The sequence below is a fragment of the Excalfactoria chinensis genome, chromosome 5 (genome assembly GCF_039878825.1).
Source record: "Excalfactoria chinensis isolate bCotChi1 chromosome 5, bCotChi1.hap2, whole genome shotgun sequence".
NCBI classification, from domain to species: Eukaryota; Metazoa; Chordata; class Aves; order Galliformes; family Phasianidae; genus Excalfactoria; species Excalfactoria chinensis.
The window spans coordinates 42,223,907-42,240,374 of record NC_092829.1 but is presented as its reverse complement, the minus strand read 5'-3'; the positions used below and the strand labels follow the sequence as shown (position 1 = coordinate 42,240,374).

The 16,468-nt window shown below is 42.6% G+C and overlaps 1 protein-coding gene across 1 annotated transcript in view; it reads left to right on the top strand.

Moving 5' to 3' along the window:
- The first annotated feature begins 712 nt into the window (after positions 1–712).
- The window catches only part of TNNT3 (troponin T3, fast skeletal type), a 28,493-nt gene continuing 12,737 nt past the window's right edge, over positions 713–16,468 (top strand). Inside the window, exons 1-5 of the mRNA XM_072338827.1 lie at positions 713–732; positions 1,828–1,841; positions 2,563–2,580; positions 4,847–4,864; positions 14,866–14,883. Of these exons, the coding sequence (XP_072194928.1) occupies positions 713–732; positions 1,828–1,841; positions 2,563–2,580; positions 4,847–4,864; positions 14,866–14,883 (88 nt within the window). The remainder of the gene's footprint in view (positions 733–1,827; positions 1,842–2,562; positions 2,581–4,846; positions 4,865–14,865; positions 14,884–16,468) is intronic.

The following is a 16,468-nucleotide window of genomic DNA, read 5'->3' as shown; positions in this document are numbered from 1 at the left end:
CTGCCACATTCTGTGAGATGTGTTGTAATAAGTACAACTGGATAGACTGAGGTAGGTTGCCTAACCATGCATTTGGTCAGTTTTCATCCTAAATTAACCAGTAGCCCATTGTTCATGTATTAATCAACCGTGTAAGCCAGACACTGTTACCTAATGCCCCTAATGACAGTTTCTGTGTGCTGACAATTAGTTATCTCTGGATATATCTGTGGAGTGGTTGTTTGTTTTTTTTATTACTATTATATTTTCTAGCTCTGAGTAATGCTTTGAAGCTGGGATCTTTCCACTTGCAGTAGCGTAAAAGAAGGCAAAATTTCTCTGATCTTGCTGAAGTAATGGAAATGTCAGACAGGTGTGAGAGGACAAGGTCTGTGCCCATCTCACTGAGCCTTGGAGGTTTTGTAACCCAAAGCCAGGTCCAGATTTTCCCCCCCAGGGTGGCTGAGTTGATAGGCGTGTCTTGCCAGCTGATCTTTCCCCTTTTCCATTTCTCCTTCTCATCTGACCTGGCTGGCAGGGGTCTGTAGCACTCCGAAAATGGCAGTGTTGGTGGGGGATTGGCTGCTGTGTGGGAAAGCAGATGCCTGGCTTTTTTCATCTTCAAATGTCAACCCATCTGCTCCTGCTTTGGAATTATTTAGGAGGCTCTCTCACTAATAACACTTTTTTCTTCTCCTTCTTTTCCCCTTTTATTTAGAAACTCACTGCCAACATGTCTGATACCGAGGAAGTGTAAGTAGAGAGCTAGCTGCCTGCATGCTCATCTGTTCTGCTTGGGTCCACAGAGTGCCCAAGGGCATTCCCATGGAGATGGGAAGCAGCTGTCACTCCATGCATAGCCTCAAGGCATTGAGCAGCAGGGAAGGGGCTCTAGGTGACAAAGGGTCTGTTGGAGTTCATGCAGGAGGGAAAGTCTTCCTGATACCTTGACCCAACACCACTTATCCTTGGTGGCCATGGTGCTATTCATAACGGAGTCTGAATGAAACACGGACTGGTGGAGGTATTGCTTTCTGCCCTGATTTAACAAGTTCAGAATAACGTGTCCAAATTCAATGAGATCAGCTGCCATTTCTATGTTAATAGGTAGAGAGGGGGAATTTGAGGCAATTATGGGATTGGATGCTTTAAGTCCTGACCTGCAGAGGCCAGTTATTCTCTTACCTTACTTCAAGGCCATTATGTCCAGCCAAATCTTAAATAATTAACACAACAAAACTTCCAAAGATGAAATTGAATGCTTTTTAGGGCAACATCTATCCAACATATCCCTTGCTCAGACTCTTTTTGGCTGTAACCTGTCTGACTCTACCAGGCATGCCTGGTTCAAGGTTTGGGGTTTTGGGCAAGGTGACAGCAGTGCAAGAAAGTCTGGGGAGAAGAGGTGGGGAATGGGGATGGAACATGAAAATGAGGTGATAACAGCCATGAAATAAACATCAACAGCATCTGCTTTATCCTAGATTTTTAGAACTCTAGATGGCCTCTAGAGTTGAAGGCCATCATGCACAGTGCACCGGGGCTGAAGTCCATTAGCCTTTTCAGCCTCTGCAGAGTGTTTCCTTGTGCGTATCATATGATGGTAACATTATGCTGGGACATATCTCCATATGCACCAGCAGAATCAGGAACATTAGTAAATTGACTTTTAATTGTCTTAAAACGAAATGTCTCTTTTGAGAGCAGAGGGAGAAAGGAGGAAAGAAGAAACAGCATAGATTTTAAACAGAAGTGCATTGGATTTCTTCAGTATAGCCTGGCAAGATTATGGAGTGGAAGAAAAATGTACTTTCAATAACTATTTTTTTCTTTCTTTCTTTCTCACAGGGAGCAAGGAGAGGGTGAGTCCAAAATCTCTAATTTCTTCTGTGCAAGTCTGTAGCATTCACTGACTGTGTCTACCTTCTCCTTTCTGCCTATCATTGGTCTCTTACTGCAATGTACCATTGCAATTAGCTTTTCACGATGTCTAAATATGTGTTGTTGTAACAGTCTTTTTTGCTAGTCAGTGTTTGCCTGTGTGTGCTGCGGGCAAACCTTGGGATTTCTGCCCAAACCTGACGTCCTGACTGTGTGGGGATGCTGCTCTTTTTTGTAGGGGCACTGCCATCTGCTGGCAATTTATTTTGAAGGTTTTGTATACATTATTTCTGTTTTAAAGTCAGAAACACAATGTATGCAAGCAACACAGCAACAAATATGTTTTTCTTTGTTTTTTGTGTTTTTGTTTTTTTTTCTGTATGTTCATTGGACCTCCCTGATACCTCTTTCCCTCAGCATGCTTGTGCACCTGAGCTTCCATTACCCAAGAAAGAATTCAATACAATATTGCCCTCCCCCCATTGTATAGCTCCCTTTTCTCAAGGGCATCTTGCTTGCTGTTTTTCTTTCTGTTTTGAAAGTGACCCCTTTGAGGGCATCTTGCCCATATCCATGTGAAACTTAAAGGGTTCTATCATGGGTGACGTCCTACTGATGTGTCACCTGTTGCTGGCTGCGTGTTGGGTGCTAAAGTTGATGATTGTCTGCTTTTTCTCCCCCGCCTCCTATATTTCGATGCAGAGGAATATGAAGAAGAAGGTAACAAAACACTTGGAATGTAACTGATCTTTTCTGGATTCTTGATTTTGCCTTTTTCTTGTCTGTATTTTACACCTCTCTTTGACACTTGCCACTAAAGGTGATCTGAAACACTTGATCTGCCAGTCAAAACATGGCCAAGATGGGATCATGATCTGAAGACATGTTGTGTTTAAACATGATATTTGTAGGAGCCACAGGAGATGGTGATAAAGCTGAATCTTGTAACTGGAAAGGAGATTGGGTTGTCTGGCTCCTCCGGAGCACCAGGCACAGGGTACTGGGGAGTCTGGAAAAGGTGAGGCAGGGAATAATCTGGCGAAGAAGTCGTCTTTCAGTTGCACCATTAGCTGGCAAAAGGTGTTTTGACAAGCTGCTAAAGACACAGAGGAAGCTTTGGAAAGATGGAGTATGAAAAGCCCTTCACACCCCTGAGATTTTTCACCTGATTTGTATCAGTCTGCAGCCAGCAGGGAGGGGAAGATTCTGGAGGTGTATCACTGGTTTCGCTGGGCACTTCTGACATGTTCAGGCAAGTGTAGCTGTCAGTTGTCATCCTTCATTTTCCCATGGTATCTAGAAATGAAATGAGGGCAAAACTCTGGGACACATCCATAGGAGTTTTCTTTCTAAGAGCTCACTTCAGTGTCCAAGACGTTTTCTAAAAGGTCATGTGAAAGCCTTTTCTGGGAGGTGGAATTTTCCATATTGCCCACCTCTGAGACTCTGTCATCTGCAGAAATGTCCATCTTGGGGCAGCTTGTTCCTCTTAGGTTGCTGCCTTTAAGTAATTCCCATCAGCAGTGATAGGAAAAGAAAGGAGCTTTGCTCAGAATAGTTTCATATCTAAGGCATAGCTGTTCTTCCCTCAGCTTCCCTACCAGGGAGATAAGGAGATCAAGGGCCCAAGAGCAGCAAGTGTGGGTGTCAAATGCATTGTAGAGGTGTCTCCAGTGGCTGCTGCCCAGAGGGGTAGAGCTGAGGAGGTGTCAGTGCTGATCATACTCCATCTTTCTTTGCATCTTGTCAAATGCCCAAAGAGTGAGCAAAGGGTGTCATTCCTACAGACAAGCCTTCCTAAAAGGAGAAGTGCTTCTTCCCTCTCTCCTTCCTTCCCTCTCTCCTTCTGTCCCTTACTGTCTCCTTTTGAGTTTCAATATGGTAATAATTGAAATTAAAAGGCAGGTGACTATCATCCTACTTTTCTTTATCTGCATGACCACCTCCTCTGATGTGTATCTTTGCATTGTTCCCCAGCTTTGCTTGACCTTTGTGCTGTCTTCCAAAGCAACCCATATAACTTCTTCCCATCACTTTTTAACCACATATTCTCCAGGTCTTGCCTGACTAGAATACCAATTTCTAACAGTTTTCTGTTTCCATTTTCCTGTTTGCTGTGGCTTCTTGTTCTGTGACGCTTGCCATCTGAAGCTCATGAAACAGGTATGTGACATGGCTTCTGCTTTCTTTCTCTCTTGGTACAGAGGAAGAATGTGTGCAAATAAATGCAGAGCAAACAGTTCACGCTTGGTGGCTGGGATGTGGTCCTGAGCCACAGACATCAATGCAATGACAGCTATTGATGTCACTTATTGAGCTGGTAGGAAACTGGGTCTTTTCTATGTAGATGCACATATATCATGTGCATATATATGTAAATACACACACACACACACAAGTGTGTAGTTATATATGCATATGGAAACAGATCTTTATTTGGTTCGATCTATCTTTTTTACTGCACTGTGACTTTCTTGTCCCAGAGGTGTTAAATCCTCTCTCCAAAATCTTAGGTTAAAAAAAAAAAGGTGGTGGAGGACTCTGTGACATTAACATCCATTTCTTGAAATTCAGAGATGAATTTCTTTAACGGTTCAAAATTTGAGGAGTGTTAAATCTAAATCTGTAACTGTTTAAGAAACATGGATTTAAAATAGTAATAATAATAATGGAGAAATTTTATTTGTGGTTAAAATTTCATCAAAACTGAGCCTTAGGAAACTTCAACCAGCTCTAATAAAGATAAAACAGCGGGTGACTTTGTAATGAGGTTTTTATTTGTGGTCATATTCCCATTTCAGTAACATTTAGAACCCCATAACACGCCCATAAAAGGTCTTATTATTATTACTCTCTCATTCTGTAATTTCATCATTGTGTATTTCTACCTTGGATGACTGGAAAACCTGAGGGAATGTTTAAATCAGATATTTCTGTTTTAATTTTCTTCTTCATTCTCTTTGCTGCATGATGCTGCCACCCACAGAAGAGGTCCAAGAGGAAGGTATGTGGAAGGACATCTCAGCTCTGCTCTTTGCAAGGCTCAGGGTAGAAGAAAACAAGAGGCGAGAGAAGGATGCTGGGACAAGGGATACCTCACCTGAAAACACTTACTTCCCTGAGCCTCTGCATTCCCACATGAGGATCAAATGGTTTAGGAGGGTGTCAGGAAATTTTGGGGTCCCACCACGCTGTATATCCATCAACACCTCCACTGGTTTTGGGGAGGGAATAGTGTGGGATATGTGGCTCTGAGGCTGGTTTTTAGCCGTGGGTGTTGATGATACCAGCCAAAGAGCAGCTGAGGTCTAGCTCTGAAAGTCTACATCCCATATCAACTGGTTTCTCCTGCGTAGCTTGGCAGAAAGTGATTAGATGGATTTTAAAGCCAAAATCCATCTGTGGCAAGGTATGTGCGTAGCCATGTGTTACACAGTACATATTCTATAATATGTAATATTATATATAGTATATCATATATATTATAAGTTATAGACTATAATATATAGTATTATATATAATATAAATAATAACGCCTGCTTTCTATGGTGTTATTAGTTATATTTGTGAGGATACTGGCAAATAACTTGGCTGGCTCTCTGCAGGGTGTGTTGTGTCTGTAGGACCAGGAAAGGGGCTGGAACAGAAACTCACCCTTTGTAGTTGATTTGTCTGGGGCTTGGTGCTCTGAGTATGAGGAGCCAAAGGGTGGGTTGGTTCCCTTTGCATTTGCAAAGCTTTGTGCTACAGGCACGTATGAAAAACCTGTAAACCTGTTTATAAAAGGAGCAGATCATCTCTGAGCAGACAACAGTGTTTTCTGCAGAGTGCAGGAGTGAAGGATTTACATCTCTTGCACCCATGCACACCTTGGTCACCTGTCTCCAATTTATGTTTCTCTGTTTCACAACCCTGTGTGTTCTATACTCCCCTGTTGCTTTCACATACCCTTTAGTCTAACTGCTCATTTTCCATCTCACCATTCTGGCTCCATGCCTCATTCCAGCTGCTGGGTCTCATGAAGAAAGTATGCACCTTGACCTTCCTTACACCTTCCCATCATCTCCTTAGAACTGAGAGGAACTGAAGTATGGGGCAAGAGGAGCAGAACATGGTCACTGTGTTATCTATGGTCCCTATGTTTCCTCTGCTGTAGGCTGCTCCTCTCATGTGGTGCAGCTAATTTCCACTCACCTGTGTCTCAATCCTGCTCCTACTTGCCCTTAGTTCATCCCTTATTGGGATTAAACTATTCCTTCTGGCCTGATAGATTATTCGTCCTGTGCATTAATGTGCATCACTCAGTGCTTCTTTGCATTGTCCTGTGGTACTTCCCACCTAAAGTAGCTCACTGGGAAGGCAATATGCATTTAAAACAAATGACATCGAATGTGGCCACTTAAATCAAGTTTATTCTTTACCCCCTCCCCTCTGTTTTGTATGAGCGCAAGGTTGTTTTGCAGTTTCTAACTCTCATCTTTCTTTGCATCCTGCTCTGTGACTCTTCCACTCACTAAAGCTCATCACGAGGAAGGTATGTGAGATGACTCCCAAATTTCTGTTGTACAGAGTAAGCTCAGATGTGGCCAAAATAGTGTGAGATGTCAAAGGCAAATGGGAGCTGAAAATAGACAGAGGAGTGTGGATTTAAACTTAGAGCTGTGTTGGGTTCTGCACTCCCTCCATGTTTTGACTTGACCCATCTGCATTGGACCAAATGCTGGCCAACCTGTGGATGTGCCCACAGCTGGTGTTCCTATGGCAGCCTTTCCTCATGCCCATTTTTTAGCTTTAAAGCCTGTTGTGTAATGAAGCAACTGGCCTCTATTTATTGCTTAGCTTTGTAAATAATTAAAGATGGCTTTTATCATGTTGATATAAAGGACTTATTTGTTCACAGTCTCTTGGTATTAAGTGCATGCTTTATCCCAAAATGCAGTAATGTGCATTTAAGATAAATGATATCGTATACAGCAACTTAAATCAGGTTTTTGTTCATAGTATCTCAGGATTCCTGTGCCCACAGTTTCAGTAGTGATTTCTGTATCCATGCTATTTTATTCCCCCACAATACTCTCTAACATCCCCTCCCCTCTGTTTTGTATGAGTGCAAGGTTGTTTTGCAGTTCCTAACTCTCTCGTCTTTCTTTGCATCCTGCTCTGTGATTCTTCCACGCACTAAAGCTCATCATGAGGAAGGTATGTGAGATGATTCCCAAATTCCTGTTGTTCAGAGTAAGCTCAGATGTGGCCAAAATAGTGTGAGATGTCAAAGGGAAATGGGAGCTGAAATTAGACAGAGGAGTGCAGATTTAAACTTAGAGCTGTTTGGTTCTGCACTCCCTCCATGTTTTGACTTGACCCTTGATGTCCTAGCGATACCGTGTAGTAATTGTTGCCTGAAAACAAAGTGTCAAGGTGCCAGGAAACATAAAGCTCATAGGCAGCTTGGATACCCTCTGCTCTGAGGCTGCGTGGGTATCTTTGGGAGGTGCAAGGTTTTTCACCTCCATCTGTGTTGGTCCAAGTGCTGGCCAATCTGCTGGTGTGCCTGTGGCTGGTTTTCCTATGGCAGCCTTTTTTCATGCCCCCCCCCCCTCCCCCCCTTTTTTTTTTTTTTAACTTTGATACCCGTTGTGTTATAAAGCATCTGGCAATGATTTCTATATTCTTTAGCTTTGCAAATGATTAAAGATGGCTTTTTCATGTTGATGTAAAGGACTTACTTGTCCACTGCATGCTGGTTTCAACTATATGCTTTATTCAGTAATGCAGTAATGTGCATTTAAGACAAATGACATTTCATATAGCTACTTAGTTCAGGTTTGCGTTCATAATTTCTCAAGTTCCCTATACCCTCAATTTCGTTAGCAACTTTTATATCCTTGTTTCATATCCCCGCAATACTGCCTCAGACATCCTTTCCCCTCTGTTTTGTATGGAAACAAGATTGTCTTGCAGTTCCTAACACTCTTATCTTTCTTTGCATCCTGCTCTGTGATTCTTCCACTCACTAAAGCTCCTCACGAGGAAGGTATGTGAGATGACTCCCAAATTCCCATTGTTCAGGGTCCACTCAGATGTAACCAAGAGGACATGAGAGTGTAAAGGGGAACAGGAACTGAAAATAGACACAGGAGTGCAGAATTAAACCTCCAGCTGTGTTGGGTTCTGTACTCCCTTCTTGTTCAGTATTGACACTTGATGTCCTGATGATATATTCCAGTAATTGTGGCCTGAAAATGAAGTGTTAAGGTGCAGGGAAACACAGAATCCTTGAACAGCTTGGAAACACTCTGTTCTGAGGCTGTATGTCTCTTTGGAAGGCACAACACTTTGAATGTCCTGTTGTATTGGGCCAGTGTGCTGGTGTGCCCAACACTGTGCTGGTTTTTCTACAGCAGCCTTTCTTCATGCCCATTTCTTAACTTTAAAGCCTGTTGTGTAATAAAGCAACTGGCCAGTATTTTTCAATTATATAGCTTTGCAAATGATTAAAGATAGCTTTCATCATGTTGATGCAATGGAGTTTCTAGGTAGTAAGTGCAACTTCATGCCACCAAAAAGCTGACGGCTTCAGGTTTTAATTCCACTGTAAGCCTGGGCAAGCTTTGGTAGTGTGAGATTGCGTACTTTATCCTGAAATGCAGCAATGTGTGTTTAAGATAAATGATGTCATATACAGCAACTTAAATCAGGTTTATGCTCATAATGTCTCAGATTGCCTGTACCCGCAATTTCAGCAGTGATTTCTGTATCCATGCTATTTTGTTTCCACACAATACTCTCTAACGTCCCCTCCCCTATGTTTTGTATGAGTGCAAGGTTGTTTTGCAGTTTCTAACTCTCATCTTTCTTTGCATCCTGCTCTGTGATTCATTCACTCACTAAAGCTCATCATGAGGAAGGTATGTGAGATGACTCCCAAATTCCTGTTGTACAGAGCAAGCTCAGAGGTGGCCAAGAGGACCTGAGATGTTAAAGGGAAACAGGAGCTGAAAATAAACAGAAGAGTGCAGATTTAAACTTAGAGCTGTGTTGGGTTCTGCACTCCCTCCATGTTTTGACTTGACCCTTGATGTCTTACTGATATGATACAGTGTAGTAATTGTTGCCTGAAAACAAAGTATTAAGGTGCTGGGAAACATAAAGTTCATAGGCAATTTGGGTACCCTCTGTTCTGAGGCTATGTCTCTTTGGGTTGCACAACACTTTGGACCTCCATCTGTGTTGGGCCAAGTTCTGGCCAACTTGCTGGTGTGCCCATAGCTGGTGTTCCTATGGCAGCCTTTCCTCATGCCCATTTCTTAGCTTTAAAACCTGTTGTAAAAGAGCAACTGGAAATGGCTTTTAGATTTCTTAGCTTTGTAAATTGTGAATGATGGCTTTCTCTGTATTGATGCAATGGAGTTCTTATGCTACCATCTCATGATAGTAAGTGCAGCTTCATGCTACCAAAAAGCTATTGGCTTCAGGCTGTAATTCTGCTATAAGCCTGGCCGAGTTTTGACAGTGTGAGATTCTGTGTTTTATCCAGAAGTGCAGAAATCTGCATTTAAGACAAATGACATCTGATATGGCCACTTAAATCAACTTTCCCTTCTTACTATCTCTATCAGTGTCCTCATTTTCATTAGTGTTTTTTTGTTTTATCCATATTACTTTATTTCCATACAACATATTCTCAGACTTCCCTTCCCCTTCATTTTGTATGGGTGCAAGGTTGTTGTATGGGTGTTGTTCCTAATGCTCTTGTATTTCTTTGCTTTTTGTTTTGTGACTCTTCCACCCACTAAAGCTCATGAAGAAGGTATGTGCCATCGTTTGTGAATTCCTGTTTGTGTCTGGAGCAGTAACATGCAGGAATTCTGGAGGTGGCTGAAGAGGAGAGGATGTGAAAATATCCTCTGCATGATTGCTGGGAGCTGCTTCACTCACATAGGACAAGCTGTAATAAGTACTAATTGCTGTTCTGATCTTGCTGACAGCCTCCTGACAGCCCTCCTGGCTGGAAGGCAGGGGGTTTGATCAAGATGTGAAGAGCATGTGTTTTTCATATTGAGCTAAGAGCTTTGTCCACACCAATGGCTTCCACAGCTTGAGCAGAGAAGGTCCTGTAATGCATGCTTGTTAATGGAGTGCATCTGGGGTTTTTTTGCTATTGCAACAATTGGTCTCTCCAGTAGTTGCATGCTGTGCTGGGTTGGGCTGGGTGTTGCTTTTATTGCCCCTCATGCTCTGATTTCCTTAAACAGGCTGTGTGTGCAGACACCAGTTGGGAAAGGGATTGTGCTCCTCAGAGCACCTCCTCCTGCAGGGTGGGATGTGGGACAGCCATGCAGTGCCACATCCCTTAGCATCATGTTCCCTCCTGTCCCCTGCCCCAGTCACTGCATAGGAACAAACATGAATTTTGCAGAAGCATACTGACATAGAAACATTTTCACCTGAAGTCTTGAGCCACAGCCGGCCACACACCATCACACCTGGTTTTCTAAGGGTTGGAACAAATAGCAGCATTTTGGCTGCAGTGTGTATTTATAGAAAAAAAATGACCATTCAGGGGGGAAAAAAAAGTGTTTGCTTGCTTTTTCCCCCCCATCACCACTACGCTACTACTGGTATTTTCATGGGTTAATACATACTTTGCAAACATGGGAATATCAAGATGTCTATTGCACTTGATTTTATAACGTGTATTAAATGGCAGATCTGGCAAGGCAGAGTGTGTGATTAGCAAAATGGTAATACATCATGCCTACCAGAGCATCTGCCCACCAGCCTGACTCCACTGACATTTATATGCCCCTCCCAGCCCCTCTTTGGATGCCCACACTTCATCCCATGAGTCTGAGAGCAGGAATGTGCTCTGTTCACTGTCCTGCACTGGTGTGCCCCCTATAGATGGTAAAATCCTGGCTACTGGAGAAATAGGTGCCAGCTCCTCCAAGCCCACCGATTTCTGCAGGAGCTGGGATTTCTATATACATGAATAAGGGAGGGTTTTCTGTGCCCTTCTCTCGTATTCAAACCTATGGGTAATGGACCTGACTTTAATACAAGTTAATCTGTGTGCCAACTGATGGTACGTGTTTTTTAACACAACTGTATCATTTACCTTCACCTCATCTCCCAACGCCCTCCCTCCTGCCTCCCCACAATTTTCTGATAGACATCTATTTCCCCTCATATTTCTCTTTTAATCTTATTAATGACTTTTACCCCTTTAACCCCTTCCACCCTGGCTAAAAAACTTGCAACTTGTTTGTTTCTTTTTTTAATGATCCTCTCTTTCCTGCCCTAATTCTCTTGTCTTTCTTTGCATCTCCTCACCTGCTACTTCCCTCTTAAAGAAGTCCATGAACCAGGTATGTGACTTCTGAATTCCTCTGCGTGAATGTGAAGGGTTATTGAGTGCTGCAGATTCAATTGCGATTGGCCATTTCACAATTGGGTTGTGCTCTGAAATGGGTTAAAGCGGAAGCATCACCCCCCAAAAAAGAGAAAAGCCCGTCAGTAACTCTGATATTATACTCAGGAATTCAAAGATGGTGGAAGGAACCAGATAAAAGCACAAATATTAATGATAAACTGTAACTTCAGCTTCCTTACATCTTCCATCAGTAATACTTCCCTCTACCCTGTGATGAATAATAATGAGGAAGAGCTAACTGATGCATGAAAAATGTAATAACATTTCTGTAAACAGTATTCTAAAGTGTCAGCTGTAGCGATGGCCACTGAGTGGACTCAGAGGGTTCCTTGGGCTGCTGACAGGAAAGTTGCAAGGTTTATTCTGTGGAAGAGCAGAAACTGAACCTGTAGCGTCCTCCACAGTGTGCAAGTGATTCTGTGCCATTTTGCATAGCTTTTTGAGATCAGCCATGTCTCAGTGCAGCCCATCTCTGCTATTCCCCTCTGCTGTCTGCCAAGGGAGACCAGCTCAGCGTCCTTCAGTGTTTGAGGCTGGGTGGGATGTCTGATTGATTTTGCATGACTTAACGCTTCAGCATTCATGCGTGTGCTGCTTACCAGCCCCTTCCTATTCTTGCATCATCTCATTTCCCATCCCACTCTTCTCATTTTAGCTGTATTTGTTCATTCTCACCTGCTCCTAAGTCTTTTCTGAGCGTGGCTTGCCCAAACTGGGGCACCTTTCTGCCATACCAGCTGCTCTGCATGCTCTGCGCCTCCTTCCCCTGCAGTCCTAAGCCAACTGAGCAGCTTCCCGGTCCTGTGTGTTGGTCTTTAACACAATTAGTGGCCTGGAATCTGCACGAATTATTAATGAGATTCGATTAAGTCAGACCTTACCTACAGCCTTCCCTTGTTGTCTTTTCCCTTGGAAACATCTGTCTGTAACAAACCGAGAGGAAGGTTTATAAAGGAGATGTGAACACACTGAGAGCTTCTGGCAGCTCTTCACTCTGCTTTATTAGTATTTAGATTCTGGATTCTGTGCTTTTAATGCTGCCTTTGTCTCATGCATCTCAGCTGTCGCAGCCTGGGTCCTGCATGAGATCAGATCTATTGCTGTTGTGTTTCCTTGCTCTATTTCTTTTACTTCACTGGTGTTTTCCATCTAACCAACAGAGCATGTGATATCTAAATCCCTATGTGTTAATCTGAGGCAATTCTGCACGTAGCAGTTTGAAGATGTTGAAGCAAATCAGAGTCATGAAGAATCAATCCATCCCCTAAAATTTATCATCCCTGTAGGAAACAGATATAACTACTTGAACCTGCAGTAGCACCTTGCCCAAAGCTTAGGAGAAACACTGCATAGACCTGAATATTTCCTTTTCTGTGGAGCTGAGCCCCAGATCTGCCAGTGGTTGATCTCAGACGGGGCCACTTCAGATGGAAAAGGGAAGATGCACCCAGAACAAGACTTCCTTGCAGTCACTGTCATACCCTCATGCTTACTTTCCCACAAGGGCATAAATACAGCTGAAACAGGTTGCAGTGCACACTTGTGAAACTGTTTTATTTAAACTTAAGGGTCATGGGTGATACTGAAGTTGTCCAGTATTTCTACAGTTGCATGACTAAATAGCTGCAATCCACTGACATTCAAATTCCTTTTATCCTTCATTTCTATGACATCCCCTCCCTGTGTTCTTCTCACCCCACTATAAATGCTCTCTTCTTCCACACTTATTAACACTCTCCTTATAACCTAGTATGTGAAAGATACCCATTTCAACCTGGCCTTACCAAAGTTTGAGGTGATCCCTTCCTGAATAACTTCTAATTCTTTTATCTTCCTTTCGTATCCTTTTCCCCTGACACCTCCTACTAAATGAAGCCCCCCCTCCAGGTATGTGATTTAACTTCTAAACTTCCCCAGTGCCTGCCTGCTGGGACAGCATGCATAGGAATTGAATACAAGGTGACAGGAGATGCTAACCAAGCTGTTAATGATAACTTGCACCTTGCATGCATTTTGGATATATTTTTTTGTTTGTTTCTCTTTTTTGGAAACGTTATTAAAAACTGGGCAACGTGTATGCTATTGTGAAAGGATAGATCAGCAGGATGCATCTTTGCGGAATGGGTTAAATCCTGTGCTGTGATATGAGAATGAATATTTCAGCCTACAGTGAAAGCTTCATTTCAAATCTCAGGGCAGAATTTCACCCACTGATTAATCATAAGGACCATAAATACAGAGAGATTTTGCATTGTTGGTTTTTTTCTTATACCTGCTTTGCAAAATATTCAGCAGTGCATGTATGGCTGGAAATCAAAAGCCGCCCTTCAGATCTGCACCTCTAATCAGTTCTTGCCTTGCTGAAGTTAGAGGAATGAATTGTAGACCTGCACAGACTTTAATCAACATTTTCTTCCTCTGAAGTAACCGATTTGAAAATCTCCATTGCAAATGGATGTGAAGCAGAGCAGTAAATTTACTCAACCATCCAGATTGTCTTCGAGGAAGGAAATGGCATGGGCCATTGATCCATAACAGAGAACCGAGCTTCTCTGAAAGTTAGCTGAGTGCTGATGATGAGTTACAGCAGGTATTTCAGCAGGTTACTAAACACATCATGTTAACCTGAAGAGGCTGGAATGCTGCTGTAGAATAGGATGGATCTGACAGTGCCTAGAAAGTGCTTTCTTCATGTGCATATTTCAAACCAAGGCAGACCTTGGTACACTGTGCTGTCAGGTTGTGCTTTATGCATCAAATGCTTTTAAGTGCTTTGTTTAAAGCATTGCACTGTTATCATATATCTATTTCACTTGACCAAATTCCTTTCCTTTCCTTTCCTTTCCTTTCCTTTCCTTTCCTTTCCTTTCCTTTCCTTTCCTTTCCTTTCCTTTCCTTTCCTTTCCTTTCCTTTCCTTTCCTTTCCTTTCCTTTCCTTTCCTTTCCTTTCCTTTCCTTTCCTTTCCTTTCCTTTCCTTTCCTTTCCCGTGTCTTCTGTTTACATGCTATTTCAAATGTAATTAACTTACTTTCTCTCAGGTTTACTTCTCAATGCCATTCCCTTTTCCTCTCTACTTCTCCACCCCTTTGGCTCGAAAGCTCTTTTGCTTTGTGAAATAACAGGTTTCTCGTTCTCATTCTCTTATTTTCTATCGCATCTTGTTCCATGACACTTCACACATGAAGTTCATGAGCCGGGTATGTGACACGACTTCTGATTTACTCTGTGTAGTTGCAACACAGGTGTGAGCGTGTGTGAACAGGAGTCTTGGGCTGGCAGAAGAGAACAAAGCAAGAGAAACAAATATTAACTGTAATGATCCCTTGCAGCCTTCTTCTCCTTTAATCTCCCTACTTACTTACTACTACTTTAACCTTACAGTGTCTTTAACTCCCAGCAGCCTCTCCAGATACCTTTTCTCTTTGCCTTAATTCACTAATCACTTTTTTCCCCTCATGCATTCCCTCGTTTTTTCCTCAGGCTTCCAAGAACTTTAAATATCTGTCTGTTTTTTTCCTTTTTCTTTCTTCCCATTACCCGTCTTTCCATCGCCGCTCACACCATGATGCAGAAGAAGCCCCTGAAGAAGGTACGTGATGATACCTCTAAAGACTCTCACCCTTTTTCTCTTTCAGAGCTGGGGAAACAGTGTTGAAAACACTGACCTTGTTCAAGAGCACAGGTAGCATGGGAGGGAAGCAGATTCTCTGGATGGCTTTGGATAAACTTGGAGAGAAGGGTTGTATGCTTGCTAACAAAAAAGGCTCCACAAAATAGGTACAGCAGTGTGGATCCTGTGGTCTCAGCCTCACTACAGTGACCTCAGGCTCTTTGTTCTTTGGAGCTTGTGGGTCAGTATATCCCTTGGGTATGTACACGTATATATATAAAGCCCTGACTAAATAATGACCCACTACATGTGGCTGAGCAGGGCTCAGGTATTCTTCACAAAGGGTGATGTAGTTTGTTCTGTTCCTTCTGGAAGGTCAGAATTAAGAGACAAAGAGGTGAAAGAGTGAATCTGTAGCTGATGTCTCAGGGACCTGGATATTTTGTTCCCATTCTCGTGTAAGTTTCTAGCTGCTGTTTGGATGCAAGAAAGCCTAACATTGTTGGGTTTGGGAATGAGTCTGAATCTGGAACTATTGCTTTGTTCTTACTTCTACATAACTAAAGCTGTAGCTTTCATAAGAGACATTCAGGAATGGTTATGTGAAGGCGTATATGCTTTGTTCCCGTTCTCATAAAACCTGCCCTTGAGCTCCTTATAGGATGACGCTGGAGACCAGAAACACAGTACTTCAGTGTCAGATAGAAAATCAAAGTTTCTGTCAGGGGGTATGAAGATATTCTTTTGAGTTCAGTTTACAATTTGTTATTTCCAGGTGTGCTGGGCAATGTAGTGTGGAGTATATTACAGGACATATCTTTACCTTTTGTGAGCCAGTAAATGAGTAATGCAGCTCTGTAGATAAACTTCAGCTGGTTCATGATTTGGCCTTTTCCTAGTGGGATGAGGCACTATATTAAGCACAATCATTTCTGGCTAAAACATCTTCCAAATGTACTGCATTTTACTACTGCTTCATATTTATGCATGGCTGTTGTAAAAGGCTAGACTCCCTTCTCTCTTTGTTCCCTCTTTTCATTTGATCTCCAGAGAGCCCCAAGTTCCCAGCGTAGTGGGGAGGGAGCAAGGACAGCTGCTTTTAGGACAACAGTGCTGGTTGTGGATTGATTACTGTGCTTCTTTTCTTTTGCTTTTATCCTTCCATCTACAGCTGATGAAGAAGGCGGATACTATGATGGTAGCTCGGTGTTGTCTTAGGACAACAAAATCACCTTTCTAACCCTTTCTCACTCTTTTTTGTTTGTTTGTTTTTGTTCCTCACCTGATTTCAAACTCAGGAACTGGGCCAAAACCGCTCTGCTGCAAAGAGTCACTCACTGTATATCCAGTCACTCTTAAGAATTCTGTATACCCCCACTAGGGTAGCAGGTGGTAAAACCCAAGATCTAGAAGCTTGTTCTACTTTTTCAGATAGATACTGTGTATTGCATCTCTCATTATCATGACTTTCCAATCCAAATAATTAGTTAAGTCTCTCTTAAACTCCACTGGCATGGCTAAAAATGGAGCTGGGCCCTCTGTGGATATGCCTATCTCATCCAGC